Here is a 19,241-nt window from a genome sequence, read left to right as displayed (position 1 = left end):
TTATGTATAAAATTACAAGACAACAATAATGTTGTAAAACTGATGTGCAAGTAAAACACCACAGGCTTAGAGGGCAGGAGACTCAGAACAAAGAAACACATAACACAGAAAGTCTTCTTGCCTCTCCATATAAACTAGAAAAAAGAACAATTTACTAGAAGGTAAGTTGTCCCAAGGCTAAAACTAATTCTTTCAAATTCAAAATAATACTTTTCAGAGCTAAGTCACAACTACCTAGGACAAAAATAAAGCCTTGTTGGGAATCTAGAATTTTCTAGGATTTTCACATAAGAGAAAAACTGACTTTAAAAAGAAAACACTATTGTAGCTTTCTTGTCAAGAAAGAAATAAGGAAAAATCCTAAATAAATGTTTCAATACTAGTAAGTAGTACACATATAAACCTAAAATTTCATTTTAAAAAAAAAGCAGACTGCCCAGATGACTCACCTCTAGAGTATAAAATTATCAAAACCCAAAGATTAGTATGTTTACCTACATTCATAGAGGAGAGTTACTTCAACAGAAGAACAGAAAGTCTGAAGACACAGGATAATAGAAATTTTCCCTTAACAAACAATAAAAAGATATGAAAAATATCCAGAAAATATCCTCATCTATTTGAGATAATACAGTCCTCAATTTAAGATACTTTTCTCTGTATATTTCAGCTTACACCAAGCAGTAGTTTTCTAATTTTCCTACACTTGTGAATATAGGCTCCAGCCAATTTGAACAAAGGAATAGATTTGACTAAGAAAAATCAAAATACTTTCCAAAGAATACATTGTTATCAATTCACACACACATACACACACACACACACACATTGATATGTATCAACTTTCTTAAAACAAACAAGAATACAGACCTTTGAGATATGTTATATTTCTTATAGCCCCTGAGACAAAGAAGCAATCAATATCAACATGCCTTACAGAGCTCTGCTGTCTGGGCCAGCTCAATTTGCCTAAAAGGAAAAAAGAACATTCAAACCCAAACTAATACTTATCATTTAAAACAGATTAGTTAATTTTAGAAATCACATTCAAGAAGAATGGTATCATAACATAATATAGAATATACTATGGACTGTATACCACCTTAATAGATGAATTTCAGTTTCTCTAGTTATCTGATAGAATTTTAAATCACTTCTAACAACACCATGGTATTCTTTCTTATTCTATTTTCTAATTGTCTTCTTTTAAAATTTAATTTTACAAGATAAATTTGATTATTTGTAACAATTTTGGTATGTGTAGTTTCACATACTTAGCTTTAATAAGCTCCATTCTGCACAACTCTACAAACTTTATTTAATGAAACAACAATAACAATGGCTACTGCCTCCCAGTGTTCTTGATAAGTATTAAAACAAAGAGGTTTACAGGGGGATAGATTAATTCTCACAGCACTATGGAAAACATTACTACTACCCCCACCTTTTATAGACTAGTAATTTAAGTCCCACAGCTGATGAATGCCCAAATTGCAATTTAACTCCAGTCTGCTTGATTTCCAACTTTTTAGGCTATCATACTACTCTTCTAATTAGACATATTTCAAAAAGTCCACAGAAAAAACCAAAAATCTACATACAAAGGGAATTTTTCTTTCACCATTAGATGTTACTAGTTCTGCAGCACGTTTATTGCATTTATGGAGCTGAAAGTTAATATTATCTCGTAAGGACAATTACTGACTTAGAAAAACCAGAGATAGTTTATAAGGATTATTATAATCCAACTATTAGGATAATATTACTTTATAATAATTTTATTACAAATACCCCTCATGGTGTTCCAAAATATAATAGTACAGGTCCTAAATCTAAGAATCTAAACTCTAAGAACTTTCTAAGCTTATAAGAAGTTCTGATTTCAAAGAATATGCTTGCGTATCAGTTTTAAACAACAAAACAAAACAAAATAAAAAACTTACTCCGGAACAACTGAGCCACTTCACGTACTAACTGTGAGGGGATTGTCTAGTCCCACTAGGTGCAAGGCACTGAACCTTTCTCCCTACTGCTTTTAAGCAGACGTACGCTGGGCATCACTGATTCCTGTCGTTCCTCTTGCAGAGAGGAAATAGGCAAGAAAGGCAAACACCCATGCATGTTCCTGTCGCAGAAAGTGGCAGAGCAAGGACTCAGATCCAGGCTACACTAAATCAAACTCTTGCCATTCTCTATGTAAATTTCACTAATCACGATCTTTCTTTTGTAGAACAAGGTATCAAACTCAGGGCCTTGAATATGTAAGGCAAACAACAATCACAATTCTACTGTTCAAAGTACTATGAAACAGAAGGTAAACAACCTAAAAAATGTTAAATATTTAAGGGGCACAGAAGATTTAAATAAAATGCCTATCACATGGTTTCTTACAACATATAAATTTAAAAATTTACTCCCATTCATTGACCTAACTCATAATAGTATTCTAAAGCTTTCAAGATCAAGTGACCTTTGGTTAAAAAAAAAACAAGAAACAAATAACAGATGGCATTATTATGAAATATTCCAAACTACTGGCTAAAAGCCTATTTAGATATACAAACAAATAACATAAGAGCAACAAACATTCACATAGAAAGACCCTGCAACTTTCTAAAACCCCATTAGCATCTCCCTCTTTATGCCTCCCTTTCCACAGTTATAAAGATTACTATCATATAATCTTGAACCTTACTTTTTGCCCACAAAAAAAAAGAGACCAAAACCTTTGTCAAAATAACTGAACTAGAATCTAGTTTAAGTAACAACTATCACAAAACAGCTTCCTGTTGGATTGGGATGACAAGTGTTAGCCACACACACAAATGAGACAATCTACATAGATGTTAAAACAATCTCCCTAAGTTTACCACATAGTTACAACAGTTCTATTTCAATTTTAATTTTTAAGAGTGCATTATTGAAACAGCCTTCTAGAAAATCTCAATTACCCTTACCAATCAGCATCATTCTCACAGGAGATTAGGAACGGAATATAAAATGTCACGTTTATACAGCTCATAAATTCAGCTGTTTATAAAGTCCCCATGAAGAAGGTAAGCTTGGAATCCCAGTGCATACAGCACTGAAATGACCTGACATTTTGAGGTAGCCACAGTTAAGTTTAATGGGAAACATAGTAGCAAAGTTTTCAGTTATAGTTACTGTAACTTATATAACCTAACATTCCTAGAAGATTTTTATATTAAGAAGTTTGGAATCATTAGAATACCAGTAAGAACATCAGAATGAAAGCATCAAATAGAACTGTTTTGAAGAAAACAATTTTAGTACCTACCTGTGTCAGGTACAAGGGAAGACCAGCCTGTTTTTATTTTGTTCCAAATCAGAGGAAGCTTGCCTGTTAAGATAAAGGATTGAGCAGGAAGTGAAGATCCACTTAAATATATTTAAAGTGCAAATTTACTAGGTATCACCAAACACCCAGAAGTCAACAAAATGATGTATTTAAAAAAAATCAAGCCAGGTGCAGGACTTAAACCACAGCACTCAGAGACTGAGGGCAGGCAGATCTCTGTGAGTTCGAGGGTAACCTGGTCTACAAAGTGAGTTCCAGGACAGTCAGGGCTATACAGAAAACCCTGACTCAAAACCAAAACAAAATTCTGACAGTTAGCTTTAGTGTTGAACCATTATGACTCTAGATATCAATAGTAGCATATCTGACAAACAAATATGCATGTATTACTGGCAAGAAAATACACTGTTAACAAAACATGTCTATGCTGCTACAGCAGACTAGACAAAGGCATATTTGGAAAACAGCTGTGTAAGAAATATAGTAAAACACACATTTAAATAACTAACACTATTTGGATTTGTATTAAAGAGTCAGACCACACAAGCAGACCATCATGTACTTAGGTGATGCCATGTGAACCTTCTCTCTATTTTAATTAGTCAATCAAAGGTTAGAGTCTATGATTGGGTAGTGGAGGGGAAAGGTGGGATTGGAGGTTCAAAAGGGGGAGCAGGTAGAGGAAGAAAAAGAGAGAAGGAAGAGGAGAGGAGGAAGCCACTATGGACCACGTGGATGGGAGAAAGCACAAATCTTAGTGATTGGGAAGTAAGTATTTTGCCAATGAAGACATATGACTTATAATTAAAATATTTGGATTATGTGTCATTTATATGGGCTATAAGGGTTGGAAATTTTAGCAACAAATTCGTGCACCTTATATCCAGCTTAGAACTAAACTAAATTGAGAGGAAAATCCAGCCCCCTATATCCTAAACAACCAGAGGTAACAACGCAGCCCTGAGCTGGGCCACAAGGTGGCGCCAATGTCACAGCATAGTTGGGGTTCCCTGAGCCTGAGAAAAATTCAAGGACCCAAAATCAATGCTGCCTGAAAAGCAACATTCACAGCTGAAGATCAGCAATTGAACAACAACAGCTATCTTTCCAGAGCTTTCTTCACAGACACAGCAGACTGATCTAGGCATTTCAGCCGCAAGCCAAACTTCCCCTGCAGCTTTCGAATTTCCAATATCCCCCCACCACACTTCTAAACAGGGCACAGGACAGACAAACCAGCTTTCCCAAATGCTTACACTGCAGGCTGCCTAATATCAACACACATGCTGAAGGCTATAAGCCAGACAAAAGATCCAGAGGGCAAAAAAACACAAAAGCCAAGGATCTTTGTGCGGTCAGCCCCTCCCTACTAATTAAAGACCAATAATAAATACTAGTAAAGACTAATAAAAAGGCCAATAATAAATACTAATAAAAAACTAATAATAAAAGAACCACAATTTTCTAAATCCAACACCAGAGGGAAACAAACATACCAAATAATAAGACCAAATATTAAGAAATAAATAGTAATTACTGCAATTGTTTTCTCATTCATTTCCTTCCACATGAATAAGGTGCTACAGAGAATTAAGGAGTTTCTTAACTAGTGATTATAAAAAGCAATGATATTTTTAAACAATTTTTTGTTTCTCAGAGTATATGTGACCGAAGTCTAGAAATTAAATTTGCCAAGGTACATTGAAGAAAATTTTGCATTTTCTAGAGACTAACTCTAAAACCTGTACTAGGATAGACTCTGAAGTAACACTTTACCAGCAAAACTTGTAATTATAAACAATATGATCTACCCTCATTAAGCATAGCAAATATTTTGATTGATTAGTACTTAGTTTTAACTCAACAAACCTGTCCCTAATAGTTAGTTTCAGTCATCACAGAGACAACAGTACAATACTATACTAATGAAAATGTAGCTCTAGCTTTTGTCTCTATAACAAGGACTAAAGACTGCTAAGGACTGCTAAGGACTAAAGAGTGCTAATAATCACATACATTAAGAGTCATAGCCCAGAGAAACAGATGACACTATGTACTAGATACTTGTGCAATGTTCCTAATTCTCAGTATTACCAGCAATGCTGAGATAAACTAAAATACGTTAAATTGTTCTATGCAAAATATCTACTTCCTCAGGACAAAATTCTTGACAGTAAAGTGAACTTTAAGGGTTACAGTTTATGAACACTAAAAACACAGAGTTGGTGTATAAAGTCACATCATACCTGAAACCATATCATAAACTAAAAAGAAAATAATTATCTAGACATGTAACTGTCTTTATTCATTAAACACACCCATTTTCCCAGTCATCATTCTCAGATTGCTTCCTCCAACAGCCCTGCCTCGTGGTGGGTAGAAAAAATTAAGTTAATTTTATATAATAATGTACTCTTCGTTGATATTTATCAAGGGAAATGGGAAATTTGAAAATTCAAATGTCCAATTAACGGAAGACAAAAGATTAATGCCAAGTAAATTTTGTCAAATGCATTATTTTCAGGATGCTTTATCAGTACAATCTGTCCAGAGAACTTCCTCCCTACAGTTTAAGCCTCATATTTAAACACATTTCAACCTTTCAACTGGCTGAGTGAGGTCTATAGAGAATGAATCCATGCCCTCCTGAATAACAGCACTTAACATTCACTTTGCATAAAACATCAATAAATCAAATTAACAGTCACTTACTTGTTACCACTACTTAGTTAAACAATCTACTAAAATATTCCCTTTGGAGTGTTTGTAGAAAGATACAGAGAGGAGGGGATATGTTCTATGGTGATGTGGTGAGGTATGGGAGAATGGGGTGCCTCAGCAGGCCCATGCCAAGGCATCCCTTCTCCCTGAGGACCAGCCACATGATGGTATAGTATAGAATAGAGTTTATTAAGGGCATGGGGAGGGGAGTTAAGAGGGTGGTAGAGGCAGAGAAAGAGACACTAGAGAAGTAGAGTAGAGATGTAGAGGCCAACCATGGCACGTGGAGAGAGAGGGGGGAAGGCAATGAGAGAAGAGAAAAAGGGAAGCAGGAAAAGAGCAAGGGAGGAGCAAGAGACCAAGAGGGCAAGAGAGCAAAGAGGGGGCAACCAGGCTCTTTTATAGTGGGTCAGGCCTACCTGGCTATTGCCAGGTAACGATGGGATGGAGTTTGGACAGAATGCTAACATCCTTCATCATCTGACAGAAAATGGCTCTTAAACTAGGTCATACTAGCCAATCAAGAAAACACACACAGTATAACACACCTGCCATTCAAACTGCACCCCGTGAGAAGTTCATTAAAAGAACACAGCACAAGGGACTGATTATCAGGATAAAATATGTAATGCATGAGGCTGACATATAATACAGCAAGGGGGTATTACTGCACACCCATGCCAAGATGTGCTCTTGAGAAATTACTACATGCAAGAGATCAGGTGTGAGGAGGTTTACTGGGAGATAGCAGAGGGGTGAGGACCTTCAGACTGGGTAGAGGCAGACAAGAGCAGAGCCATGAGGGCAGATAAGGGAAGAGGGGGCCAGAGGACAGAAAACACTGGCAGAACTAAACTGTACCATACAACACCAGGATTACCAAACACTGACACGTCTCTAGCTTCAGTCTTAGGGACTAACTAGTAAGATCATTATTAGACCAAAAGAGGCAGAAAGTCAAATTTTTCTAGCCACAACTTAGACTATCACTGCATTACATTTCATAAATTAATACAATATTTACACTGCTTTTGGTAATTATGCATGTTTATATCAAAGATTATTATATAAAGCATTAAATACCCTATTAAAGTCAAATTAGCTTTTGTAAGATTTATAAGAATCTTTAACACTTAAAACATATTTTATCCACACACATGACTCTTTAGTTTTTGAAATGACCTTTGATTTGGTTTCTCTTTCTGAAATTTGTATTAATGACATATTATATACATGAAATATGGCTAAAGACACACAGAAGTTGTCAGCTAAGTCATAGGAGTAAAAAAGAAAATTTAAATGTTTTAGGGGCATATGGAAAAGGCCCTGAGAATAAATTACTAATTCTGCGAACAGAAGAGTTTTGCTTTCAATTTTCCTCCAGGCAGGTGTGAGGGTGTTCAATGGTGTATTCATTACAAGCCCAGAACTGCCATGTGTTTCTCTCAAATTCTCCTTAAGTAGCTTATTTACCAGTCCTGAAGACTTTATCCCTTAAGAGTCAGAGAAATTCCTATTAGAAAATTACTGTTTCCAAGAAACTCTGAATCTATACACCTACTTTTAAAAGCAAATGACTTGAGAATTCTGCTAACGTGTATGTCACAGTCATTAATGTAACTGAATAAGAATGTCCCCCACAGATTCAGATATTTGGACACTTAGCTGGTGGTGCTCCTTGGAAGGGATTAACAGATGCGGCCTTGCTGGAGGAAGTGAGTCCCCAGAGGTCAGCTTTGAGAGGTTAAAGACTGTTGCCATATTCAGTCTGCTTTCTCTGCTTCACACTTTGTGCCTGCAGATGTGAGCTCTCTGCATTCTACTCCAGCTGCTATGCCTGCTGCTTGCTGCATTGCTGCCCATCATGATGTCTATTAAACTATAAGCAAAGTTACTTTCTCATGGGAAGGGGAACAGGAAGGTGGCTTCCTCAGGTTTGCAGCTTGCTTGGGAGAACATCAGGTTCTCTGCGTGAGGAAGTGTCTCCTCTGTCTTGGTCGGCTGAGAATGACAAAGACCTTAGGTTGCCTGGAAACTAGCAAGCTGGGAGCAATCTCCTCATGCCATTTCTCTACAGATAATAAAATATATCTTCAAATTTAAAGCCAGGTATGGGGTATTACACCTATAATTTCAGTGTCTGGGAGGTAGAATGAGGAGAATCAGGAGTTCAAAGACAGCTTCATTTGCATAATGAGCTCAGGACCAGGCTAGACTACAGAAACAGTATCTGTTCTGAATGAATACATACATACATACATACATACATACATACATACATACATACATAAAAAATTACAAATAGTAATTCATTTGATTGCTCATTTAAGAGCACCTATGCTCACCAAGGTTTCTGCTGTGAAAAGCCAGTGAGAAAATCCTTATTGATGGTGTAATAAGGAGGGTAGACAGGTCTGATACTCAGATAGATGCTTAGACTATAGATATGGATCAGGAGTGCAGTACTTGCCTGTCTTTCAAGAGGCTGTGAGCTTGGTGTCTATATTGAAGGAAAAACAACACCAAGCAAAGCCCACAAGAAACTAAAACTGTTTTCTATACAAAATTGTCCCAACCAAAGACACCTCCCAAGTAATGGAAATTAGTCAAGTATCAGAAGAGAACAAAATTTACAAAGATCTGCTACTTCTCCCCAAATGGGGTTCTTTCCACTCTGAGACCAATCTGTCAACTCCAGAGGAGTGGCTGAAAAGTAGCCATGTTTTTAACAAACACCATACTAAAAGAATGAGGACTGCAGTCTACAAATCTTCCAAATATTCTGATCTCTATATAAGGGGTTAGTATCTCAGAAATAAGAACAAACTAGAAGTAAACAAATTAAGTTTTCCAGAAATTAAACCCCACCTCACATTAGTTTATCTGTGAAGTGGACTGAAGTAACTGGCAAGAAGCAACTGGCAAGACCAACTATATTCCATGTAGCAGCTATCCCTGGTGGTCAACTTGACTATATCTGGAATGAACTCTGACCTGGATCTTGGCTTAGAGATCTTGAGACACAGTGGCTATGAATCCCAGAAGATTTTGACAGGGAAATCTCTAAATTCAAAGTCATCAGGGAGCAGGGCAGTGGTGGTACACACCTGTAATCCCAGCACTCTGGGAGGCAGAGGCAGGTAGATTTCTGAGTTTGAGGCCAGCCTGGTCTACAGAGTGAGTTCCAGGGCAGTCAGGACTATACATAGAAACCCTGTCTCAAACAACCAAAAAAAAAAAAAAAAAAAAGGAAACAAGAGTTTAACCTAACCAACTCTACAGTCTACTATCATTCTATACACTTAAAGAAAACAACACAGACAGATACACACAAACACACCCACAAACACACACACACACAAATCCCTTCATGGGCTAGAGAAATGTCCCACTGGCTCCACAATTTAGAGTACTGAATGATTGTTTAAAAAAAAAAAGGATTTGTATCTAGTACCTTTATAGGGGCTCACAATCACCTGTGACTACATATGAACAGATACCATAGGCAAAATGCCTACCATATTCTGTATTTTTACCCTCCCTAGTACTGAAGATCAAATTCCTCTAATCTTTTCTTTTTTTTTTGAATTTTCGAAGACAGAGTTTTTCTGTATAGACCTGGCTGTCCTGGAACTCACTCTGTAGACCAGGCTGGCCTCAAACTCAGAAATACGCATGTCTCTGCCTCTCAGAGTGCTAGGACTACAGGTATGTACCACCACTGCCCGGCGAAATCCTCTATTCTTAAAGGAAGTTTTGTTAATTCAATATCAAGAACACAATTGTAGAGCCGGGCGGTGGTGATGCACGCCTGTAATCCCAGCACTCTGGTAGGCAGAGGCAGGTGGATTTTTGAGTTCGAGGCCAGCCTGGTCTACAGAGTGAGTTCCAGGACAGCCAGGACTACACAGAGAAACCCTGCCTCGAAAAAATCAAATCAAAAAAAAAAAAAAAAAAAAAAAAAAGAACACATTTGTAAAATGTTAATATCTGGGAGTGGTTGGATATGCAGAGAAGGAACATTTGTAATCAGTTTAATTTCTTTCTTTCTTTCCTTCCTTCCTTCCTTCCTTCCTTCCTTCCTTCCTTCCTTCCTTCCTTGTTTGTTTGTTTGTTTGCTTGCCTTCTTGCTTACTTTTTTTTGGATTTTTCGAGACAGGGTTTCTTTGTGTAGCTAGCCCTGGCTATCCTGGAATGCACTCTGTAGCCCAGCTATTGTTATGCATTTTGATTAAAAAAAAACTTTTAAAAGGTTTGGTTCATCTGGTACTTAAAAGAAATAGACAAAAAGCAGGAGAAAAACATGTGGCTGTGATTTCTTTCTGGTGGCTTAAGTGAAAAACTCTCTGACTGTGAGTTTGAGGCTAGCCAAGTTGACAGAGCAAGTTCCAGGCCAGGCCTGCAGGGCCTACACAAAGAGAAACACTATTTTGAGGCCAGACAAAGCAAAGCAGAAAAGGTTCTGCTTTTTAATTTACAGACATATGCTTTTTGTTGTTGTTGTTTGGTTGGTTTTGGGGTTTTGGTTCCCCACCCCCATCCCCAAGACTGGGTTTCTCTGTATAGCCCTGGCTGTCCTGGAATTCACTCTGTAGACCAGGCTGGCCTCAAACTCAGAAATCCGCCTGCCTCTGCCTCCCAGAGTGCTGGGATTACAGGCGTGCACCCACCACCTGGCCTTTTGTTTTTCTTTTTTTGGGGGGTTTGACGTATGCTTTTTCTAGTACTATTGACCATAGAATTTTGGTCATGAAGGCATGTTGGATTTTGTTTGTTTGTTTGTTTTTTTTCCGAGACAGGGTTTCTCTGTGTAGCTCCAGCTGTCCTGGAACTCACTCTGTAGACCAGGCTGGCCTCAAACTCAGAAATCCACCTGCCTCTGTCTACCAGAGTGCTGGGATTACAGGCGTGTACCACCACCGCCCGGCAACAAACCAACTTTTAATAAACAAGTAGATACCAGGAAATGCTCACAAAAATACTTAGCCTTTATTTCTCTTTCCTATAACAACCATTCAAAGAATGCAGAGACAATAGTAATTTTTAATTTTTATTTTTTCAAAGTAAAAAAAAGGCCTCAGCCGGGCGGTCGTGGCGCATGGCTGTAATCCCAACACTCTGGGAGGCAGAGGCAGTCAGATTTCTGAGTTCAAGGCCAGCCTGGTCTACAGAGTGAGTTCCAGGACAGCCAGGGCTACACGGAGAAACCCTGTCTTGAAAAAACCAAAAACCAAAAAAAAAAAAAAAAAAAAAAAAAAAAACCAAAAAAGACCTCAAACCAAGACAACTACAAGATAATTTTATGAACATATATCATAATGAAATCCATTATTTTGAATACTAATAAAAAGGAATAGATTTTAATTGTTCTTACTAAAAAATTAGTGAGGGAATTAATGTATGCCAACTAGATCAAATTTGCTATGGCACAGTATCTAGATATTGTGCAATATCTGGCTTCTCATAACCATATTTATCCTACATATTTCAAAATAATCCATTATACATAGATTATACAAAATAATCCATTATACATAATAAATTTTTATGAAAATGTGGACACAAAGAGATTCATATACGTAGTAAGTTTCATGTTGAGTTTTATTAAGAGAGAATAAAAAGGGTAAAGGATAGAAGGAGCAGTTATTAGGCAAATACCTTACCGCAGCATCTACATTTGCAGGTGAGTCTCCATTAGGATCTGCCAGCATAGAAATGACACTAATCATGATGGTTTCCACAGTATGGATAGGTAACCAGCGTTCCTCTGGCTTCTCATAAGCATATTTATCCTCCCCAGGCTCATGAAGAATAGAAATGCAAAACATCACCATTTTTATCAACTGTAAAATTATAGAATAAGAATTGTTTAAATTTGGTTACACATAATCTATTACAAATGCATAATCTGTTACTTATGCATATAAAACATTATTTACATGGAGATTTCCCAAATGTAATCTACTAACTTTTAAGAATGTTACAGATTAACTATATTTTACATTCTTTAAAATTACAAGTAATTGCAGACCTCCACTGCTGTCCCTGATTCAAAGGACATGCCGTCTCTTTTCTACTTCTCCAATTCTTTATTCTCAGCATTTACAGTTGTCTTTCTCAAATTCTAGTTAAGATGGTCCTCAAGGTTCAGCAAATAAAAATTTTAAAGGGGGAGGGTGATATAATAATAATAAAAATTAACAGACTCAAAGAAAGACACACATTGGAGAGATATCTCAGTGATTAGAAGCATTGGCCATGAGCTGGAGAAATGGCAGCGGCTAAGAGCACTGACTGCTCTTACAGAGGTCTTGAGTTCAATTCCCAGCAACCACATGGTGGCTCACAACCAAATGTAATAAGATATGATGCCCTCTTCTGGTGTGTCCTAAGTCTGATATAGTGTACTCACATATATAAAATAAATAAATATATCTTTAGAAACACTGGCTGCTCTCACAGAAGACCAGAGTACGATTCTGAGAACTCACATGAGAGTTCACACCCTACAGTCCCAGAGAATCTGACACCCTTTTCTGGCCTCTGTGGATACCAGGCATGCATGTGGTATACAGACATATATATATATATATATATATAAAAGCAAAACATCCACATACTAAAATTAATAAAATAGGGGCTAGAGAGATGTTGCAGTGGTTAATAACACTGGGGCTCTTGCAGAGGACCTAAGTTTAATTCCCAGCACCCACAAGGCAATTCACAATCATCTGTAATTCTGCTTCCAGGGGAGCCAACACCTTTCTCCTACATCCATAGGTACATGGTACACATACATATATGCAGACAGAACACTCATAAACATAAATATACACAATAACAAAAGCTTTAAAATAAATAAGTGATACTCATAATCTACTTCACAAACTCATTTTAAATGCAAGTTCCATATAGTAACAGTCAGTGGGGTAGAAATACAGAAATATCCTCAATTTTATAGGGGATAAAGAAAGACACAACTATATCTCACTTTGCACTATTTTATCCAAAAGTAAATATTCTCAAAAAATCCTACAGTGTTAATCTATAAACATATTCAAATAATTATATCAGCAATTAATAAAAGTAACTTTTCACAGTAAATGTCTTCTGTCAAAAATACTATTATTACTTGAAGAAGTTTACAAAACAAGTAGGAATAAATAAATTTTCTGAGTATAAAAAGATTTCAATCAGTAATAACATATGTATGCTTGTTTGGTTGGCTGTTGTTTTGAAAGAGTTTTAACTGTCCCTGTTAGCAATCTTCCTATCCCAACTCATGGTTAAAGAACACAGGGAGACTGAGGGAATAGGGAGAGACAGAAACAGAAGGAGGGAGGGAGGAAAGGAGGGAGGGTGGGTGTTTGTATGTCAAGGGATATAAAATTAATCAATCCAACAAGTACTTTTGGAAGCCCTACTGTAAAGCAAAATTACTCTTCACATGTAATCAAAAACTCATGTTTTTGCTGATTTATACAGAAACTTTCCTTTAACTGAGGTTTCTCTTCTTAACCCACTCCCATGGCTTGTGAAATCCAACAAAATGGAATTAACAAATAAAAAAGGAACAGTATTAAACATTGTAACATTCAGCCCAAAATGTTGTTTTTGTTTTCCACTACGTTTTACAAAATAAGGAACTGTCTTTGAAAAAATGAGATTGAATAATTGTATATAATTCCATCAGAAGGAATCTACTTAAGATCAAGATTTGGAAGATAGGAACTGAAGGGTATATGTAGCTCAGAGAAAAGAGGACTTGCCCAGAATGCATAGCCTTGGTCCCACATCCAGCATCCTATAAACCAGTCATGACAGCACATATTTATAAGTTCAACACTCAAGAGGTAAACATAAATAGAAAGATTAGTAGTTCAAGGATATCCTTAGCTACAAGATCAAGGCCAGCCTGGAATGCATGAGACCTTGTATCAACCCCCAACCCCCAAATCATTAATGGGTCTGTTAAGATTACTCCATTGTTAAGAGTATTCGCTGTTCTTCCAGAGGACTTGAGTTTGATTCCCAGCAACTATGTGGCAGCACAACCTTATATAATTGTAGTCCTAGGATATACAAAACCCACTTTTGTGATCTTGAGGCACCAGGTACACATATACAAGGACCCACCTACATGCAGGCAAAGCACCCATACACACAGAACAAATTAATAGTAATATAGTGTGGTGGCCCATGCCTTTAATCACATAATATAGGAGGTGGAAGCAGACAGATTTCTGAGTTCCATGCCAGCCAAGGGTAGATGATAAGACCTGATAGATAGATAAATAGATAAGATAGATAGATAAGATAGGTAGAATAGATAAGATAGATAGATAAGATATATAGATAAGACAGATAAGATAGATAGATAGATGATAGATAAGATAGATTAGATAGATAGATAGATACATAGATACATAGGATAGATAAGATAGATAGATAAGATAGATAGATAAGATGGATAGATAGATAGGATAGATAGATAGGATAGATAGATGATAGATAGATAATAGATAGATAAGATAGATAGATAAGATAGATAGATAGATGATAGATAGATAAGATAGATAATAGATAGATAGACAGATAAGATAGATAGATAGATAGATAGATAGATAGATAGATAGATAGATAGATAGATAGATAGATAGATAGATTAGATAGATAGATAGATAGATAGATAGATAGATAGATAGATAGATAGATAGATAGATAGATAGATAGGATGGGTGGATACATACATACATACACACATACATACATACATACATACATACATACATACATACATAAGCAAACACCACAATAATAATAATAACAATTTTAAAAGAAAATGACTTTTAAAAAGCAATCATTTGGTAGAACAGTAATGGTGAATGTTTTTTGTCCCAGTACTCAGAAGGCAGAGGCAGGAAGATCTCTAAGAGTTAGAGGCCAGTCTAGTTTACAGAGTGAGCTCCAGAACAGCCAGGACTACACAGAGAAACCCTGTCTCAAGAAACAAAAACAATTACTAGTCATTTAAATTTGAATCATTTTAGATTTAAAGCTATAGAATCTTAAAATATTTTAATTTTACACATCACTTCAAAAATGAGAATATCTATCTCATTAATTAACAAATTAATATCTGTTGACATGAAATTTATTTTTATTGTACTATATATAGCAAATAAAATTACAATTTTTTCCATTTCTCAGTTAAGAATTAAAAATCACAATGATACACAATTACAACCACTATACATCTTCCTCAAATCAAATTGCCTATACAAATTCTTTACTTTCCCTAAATCTTCAGTGTCTAAAATGCCCCGTTCTATTTTAATTAAATATTTCACTGAAGCAGAATCACACAATCAGTTTTGTTCTTTTAAATTTGTCATATTTCAATTATCATGTCTTCAAGATTCATCATTAAATGTTGGTAGAATGCATTCCAAGTTGAATGACCAAAATTAGAATCATGCCGAATCACACTTTTAAAATAAATATGTCATTTATATAGTCATCAGAAATAAACACTGATGCCATTATGGCTGTCTTATTCAAGACAAAAGTTCTTCTATACTGACACTGTTTAAATTCTAGTGATCTCTGATTTAAGCAACGTTTCCAAAAGTATGTTGAATGACAACTATGTTCTCTGTGAGATGTTAATTATTAACTCTATAGCTAGCTATACACTTAATATTTACATTTATTTTGCCAAAATGCTCTTAATTCCCCATACAATGTTTTGTCTGTTATTTTTTCCCTTTCATCTCATTGCTCTTTACAAATGGATTTATTTCTAATACTAAATCCACTTGAAAACCCTGTATGAAAGCTAGGCATGACAGTACAAATCTTTAATTCCAGCACATGACAGGCAAAAGCAGGATAATTTCTGAGTTTAATGCCAGCCTGATCTACATACATAATTTCAGGCCAGCCAATGTTACAGTGACAACCTGTCTCAAAAATAAAAGAACCAACCAACCAAACAAACAAACAAAAAAAACTAAACCAAAATGACAAACAAGTAAAAACCAACAACAGAAGAGAGAGAGAGGTCTAAACTGACATACATCTAAGCTACACAAATTACTATTTGCTATGTAGTGTTTTTGGAAATTATTTTATTATTATTATTGTGTGTATCTATGAACACATAGGCCACAGACCATGTGCAGAGGCCAGAGCATAACTCAGTGGAATGCGATCTCTACCTCTATATGGATTCCAGGGATCAAACTCAGATTACTAGGCTTCCATGGCAAGAACTTTAACTCACTGAACAATTTTACCAGCTATCTCCATAATAACTTTAACACCTAACACATTATTCATCTAGTTGAAGCATACAATCCAATTGTTTCTATATAGCACACTTCTCAGTTATACAACCAAAGCACACACATTTTTAGGAACTTTTGTCGTCATTACCACCCCCACAAATTCTTTTATAATCTATATTGACCCTTCTCCCCTTCAAGCTGTCCAGCAGTCCTAAACAACCATGAATATACTCTTCAGAGTTGCATATTCTTGAAATTTCATAAGTGGAATTATTAAATGATTGCTTCCATCTGTTTGTTAATTTGAAAAAATTATTTATTTTCCATGTATGAACATATGCCTGTGTATGGCCGTGCATGTGAAGGCAGACACTGACAGATACCAAAGGCATCTGGTTTCACTTTTTTGTTACCAAATCATACCAAACACTTTTATAAATCAAATCACGTTTCATTATATGTATATGCAGTATTTTGCTTTTACTTTCATCAACTGATAGGCACTAGTATTATGGCTAACTTTTAGCCATAACTTTTTAGCTAACATAAATAATTCTGCAATCTATAAGATTTTGGGATACACCTTTACAACTTTCTTTGTTATATAGCTAGAAGAGTACATGTTTGCATCATCACCACATACATTTTATGCAATGTTGAAGAGCAAATCTAAGATTTTGTGCATGCTAGGTAAACACTCCCAGAGTGTGGTAGCGGCTCTTGCCTGTAAGCTGACCAATTGACAACTTAAGACACAAAGATTACCAAAAGTTCAAGGCAAACTTTAGCTACATAGTGAGGTCCATGTTGATCTGGAACTCAAGCCTGCTACTCCTCATCTCCAAACAAAGCAGAAAACTAAGAAAAAAGAAAGAAAAGGGAAGGAAGGAAAGGAAGGAAGGAAGGGAAGGAAGGAAGGAAAGAAGGAAGGAAGGAAAGAAGGAAGGAAGGAAAGAAGGAAGGAAGGAAGGAAGGAAGGAAGGAAGGAAGGAAGGAAGGAAGGAAGGAAAGTACCTAAGAACCTTTGTATTTAGAGTCAATTACAAGACCATATGCACAAAAAAACCATAAAATCACTTAGCACTTTTACTGAGATAGTTGTGAAATCTTTAGTGACAGATCATTAAACTTGCAAATGTGAAAATAAAATTAGAAAACTTACCATTTGGGGGCCAAATATCTGTAATGAATTTCATTTTAGGAGGCCGGAGGGGATAATCTTTTGGGAAAATGAGATAAGCCTTAAAAACACCACCTTCACTGAAAAAATAAAAGAAAAACCAGGTTCATGAATTTAAGTTATTCTTTATAAGTACTCAATCAGACAAATAAAAGGGTACAGATGATAAGCCAACAAAAAAGGTAGACAAAAATACTAGTTTCCTAAATACAAATACACAATTTAATAAACTACTATAAGTTCTGCTTTGCTAAACTCTCAGGTAATTAGTAAAACTAAAAGGAACACTTGGAAACAGAGGTGTCCAGATCAGATTATTGGTGATATGGTAAAAGTCTTTTCAGTATATGTCTTCAAATGAAATTCAGGAAGTTTAATCTTGTCTACATGATTCAATTTGCTGAATTTTCTATATTGGTTTCAAATAATCTTTCTTCTATGCTCTGGTCATACCCAGACCTCTTTCTCATCTTAAAGTTTAGGCATATATTTTGTGATTTCCCTTTCTGGTATCAGATTGCCATACTTCTATTTATCTTGTTTGTTCATTTCATCATATATTAAAACTTCATTAGAAGGACAGTAATAAATAAAAACGTCTCCCAGAGAGGTTTTATACTACTAACTTTCCAGAATGGAAATGCTGCAATATTGATACTCTGTCTGTACTATCTAATGTACTACCCAGTAACACTCTGAAAATGGCTTGGGTCTTGGTTAGTTTTTATTATCTACTTGACCCTAGAACCACCTGAAAGGAGAACACTTCCATTAAAGAATTTTCTGGGTCATATTTGCCTATGATAATGTCTGTGAAAGATTGTCATGACTGATGACTGACATGGGAGGACCCAGTCCACTGTGAATAGCAATCCCTGAGCAGATGAATTATGTGAATGCTAACTGGAGACTACAGAAATTATTCAATTGTTAAGAGTACTTATTCTTGCAGAGGATATAGGTTTGATTCCCAGCACCTAAATGGCAACTCACAAGTAACTGTCCATACAGCTAGAAGAAATCAAGTCAGCCTTAGGAAGCAAAAATGACTAAATGGTGATATTCACATGGAATTCTAGCACCTGATATCTAGCTCAAGGTCATCCTGGGCTACACAGCAAGACCCAATCTCTAAAAGGTGTATATTAGACTGATAAGATGGTTCAGGAAATAAAGGCACTTGATACACAAGCCTGACCCCTGAGCTCTGTCACCAAAACCTATTAAAGATGGATGGAAAGAACAAACTCTACAAATTTGTCACCTGGCCTCTTTATCTATGCTGTGGAGCACATACCCACATACACATTATGCACACTCACACTAATAAGTAATTTTTAAAAGATGGGGACAGATGTTTGTACACTGACATAAAAATAGAAACACAGCTGTGGTCACAGCCAAGTGGTTAAGGCAATAGACTAGAAATCCCTTCTCCAAGCACAGGTTCCAATCCTGCTGACTATTTGCTGGTCTGTTTAAGCCCATGTGTAATGTTAACACTCAACAGAATGCTGTTCTTCATCCTTCAAGTTTGGGGGAAGTCTCTAGTCACTGTGGTTATGAGCTTGGAGGATTGTAGTGCGGGATTATGAATAGAGATATTGCTATATATGTATACTAAAAAAAAAGTGAGGGCCTGGAGAGATGGTTCAGCAGTTCGAGCACTCATTGATTGCTCTTCCAGAGGTCCTGAGTTCAATTCCACATGGTGGTTCACAACCATCTGTAA

At 36.1% G+C, this 19,241-nt stretch overlaps 1 protein-coding gene across 13 annotated transcripts in view; it reads right to left on the bottom strand.

The window, feature by feature from the left end:
- LOC127690897 (uncharacterized) overlaps window positions 1-19,241 on the bottom strand; it is a 627,431-nt gene that overhangs the window by 21,764 nt on the left and 586,426 nt on the right. For 9 of the 13 annotated variants that reach the window (XR_007979193.1, XM_052190463.1, XM_052190462.1 and 6 more), the window contains exons 4-6: window positions 17,492-17,589; window positions 3,299-3,361; window positions 933-969 (exon numbers count right to left, since the gene is read on the bottom strand). Coding sequence is in view for 12 of the 13 variants with exons in the window: in XM_052190463.1 (XP_052046423.1) it covers window positions 933-969; window positions 3,299-3,361; window positions 17,492-17,589 (198 nt within the window). In the remaining variant the exon portion in view is untranslated. Of the gene's footprint in view, window positions 1-870; window positions 970-3,298; window positions 3,362-17,491; window positions 17,590-19,241 lie in introns of all 13 variants that reach the window. The other 4 variants (XM_052190468.1, XM_052190466.1, XM_052190469.1 and 1 more) reach the window with 1 other exon arrangement.

The sequence above is a fragment of the Apodemus sylvaticus genome, chromosome 8 (genome assembly GCF_947179515.1).
Source record: "Apodemus sylvaticus chromosome 8, mApoSyl1.1, whole genome shotgun sequence".
NCBI lineage: Eukaryota > Metazoa > Chordata > Mammalia > Rodentia > Muridae > Apodemus > Apodemus sylvaticus.
This window is presented reverse-complemented; position numbering and strand designations above follow the sequence as displayed.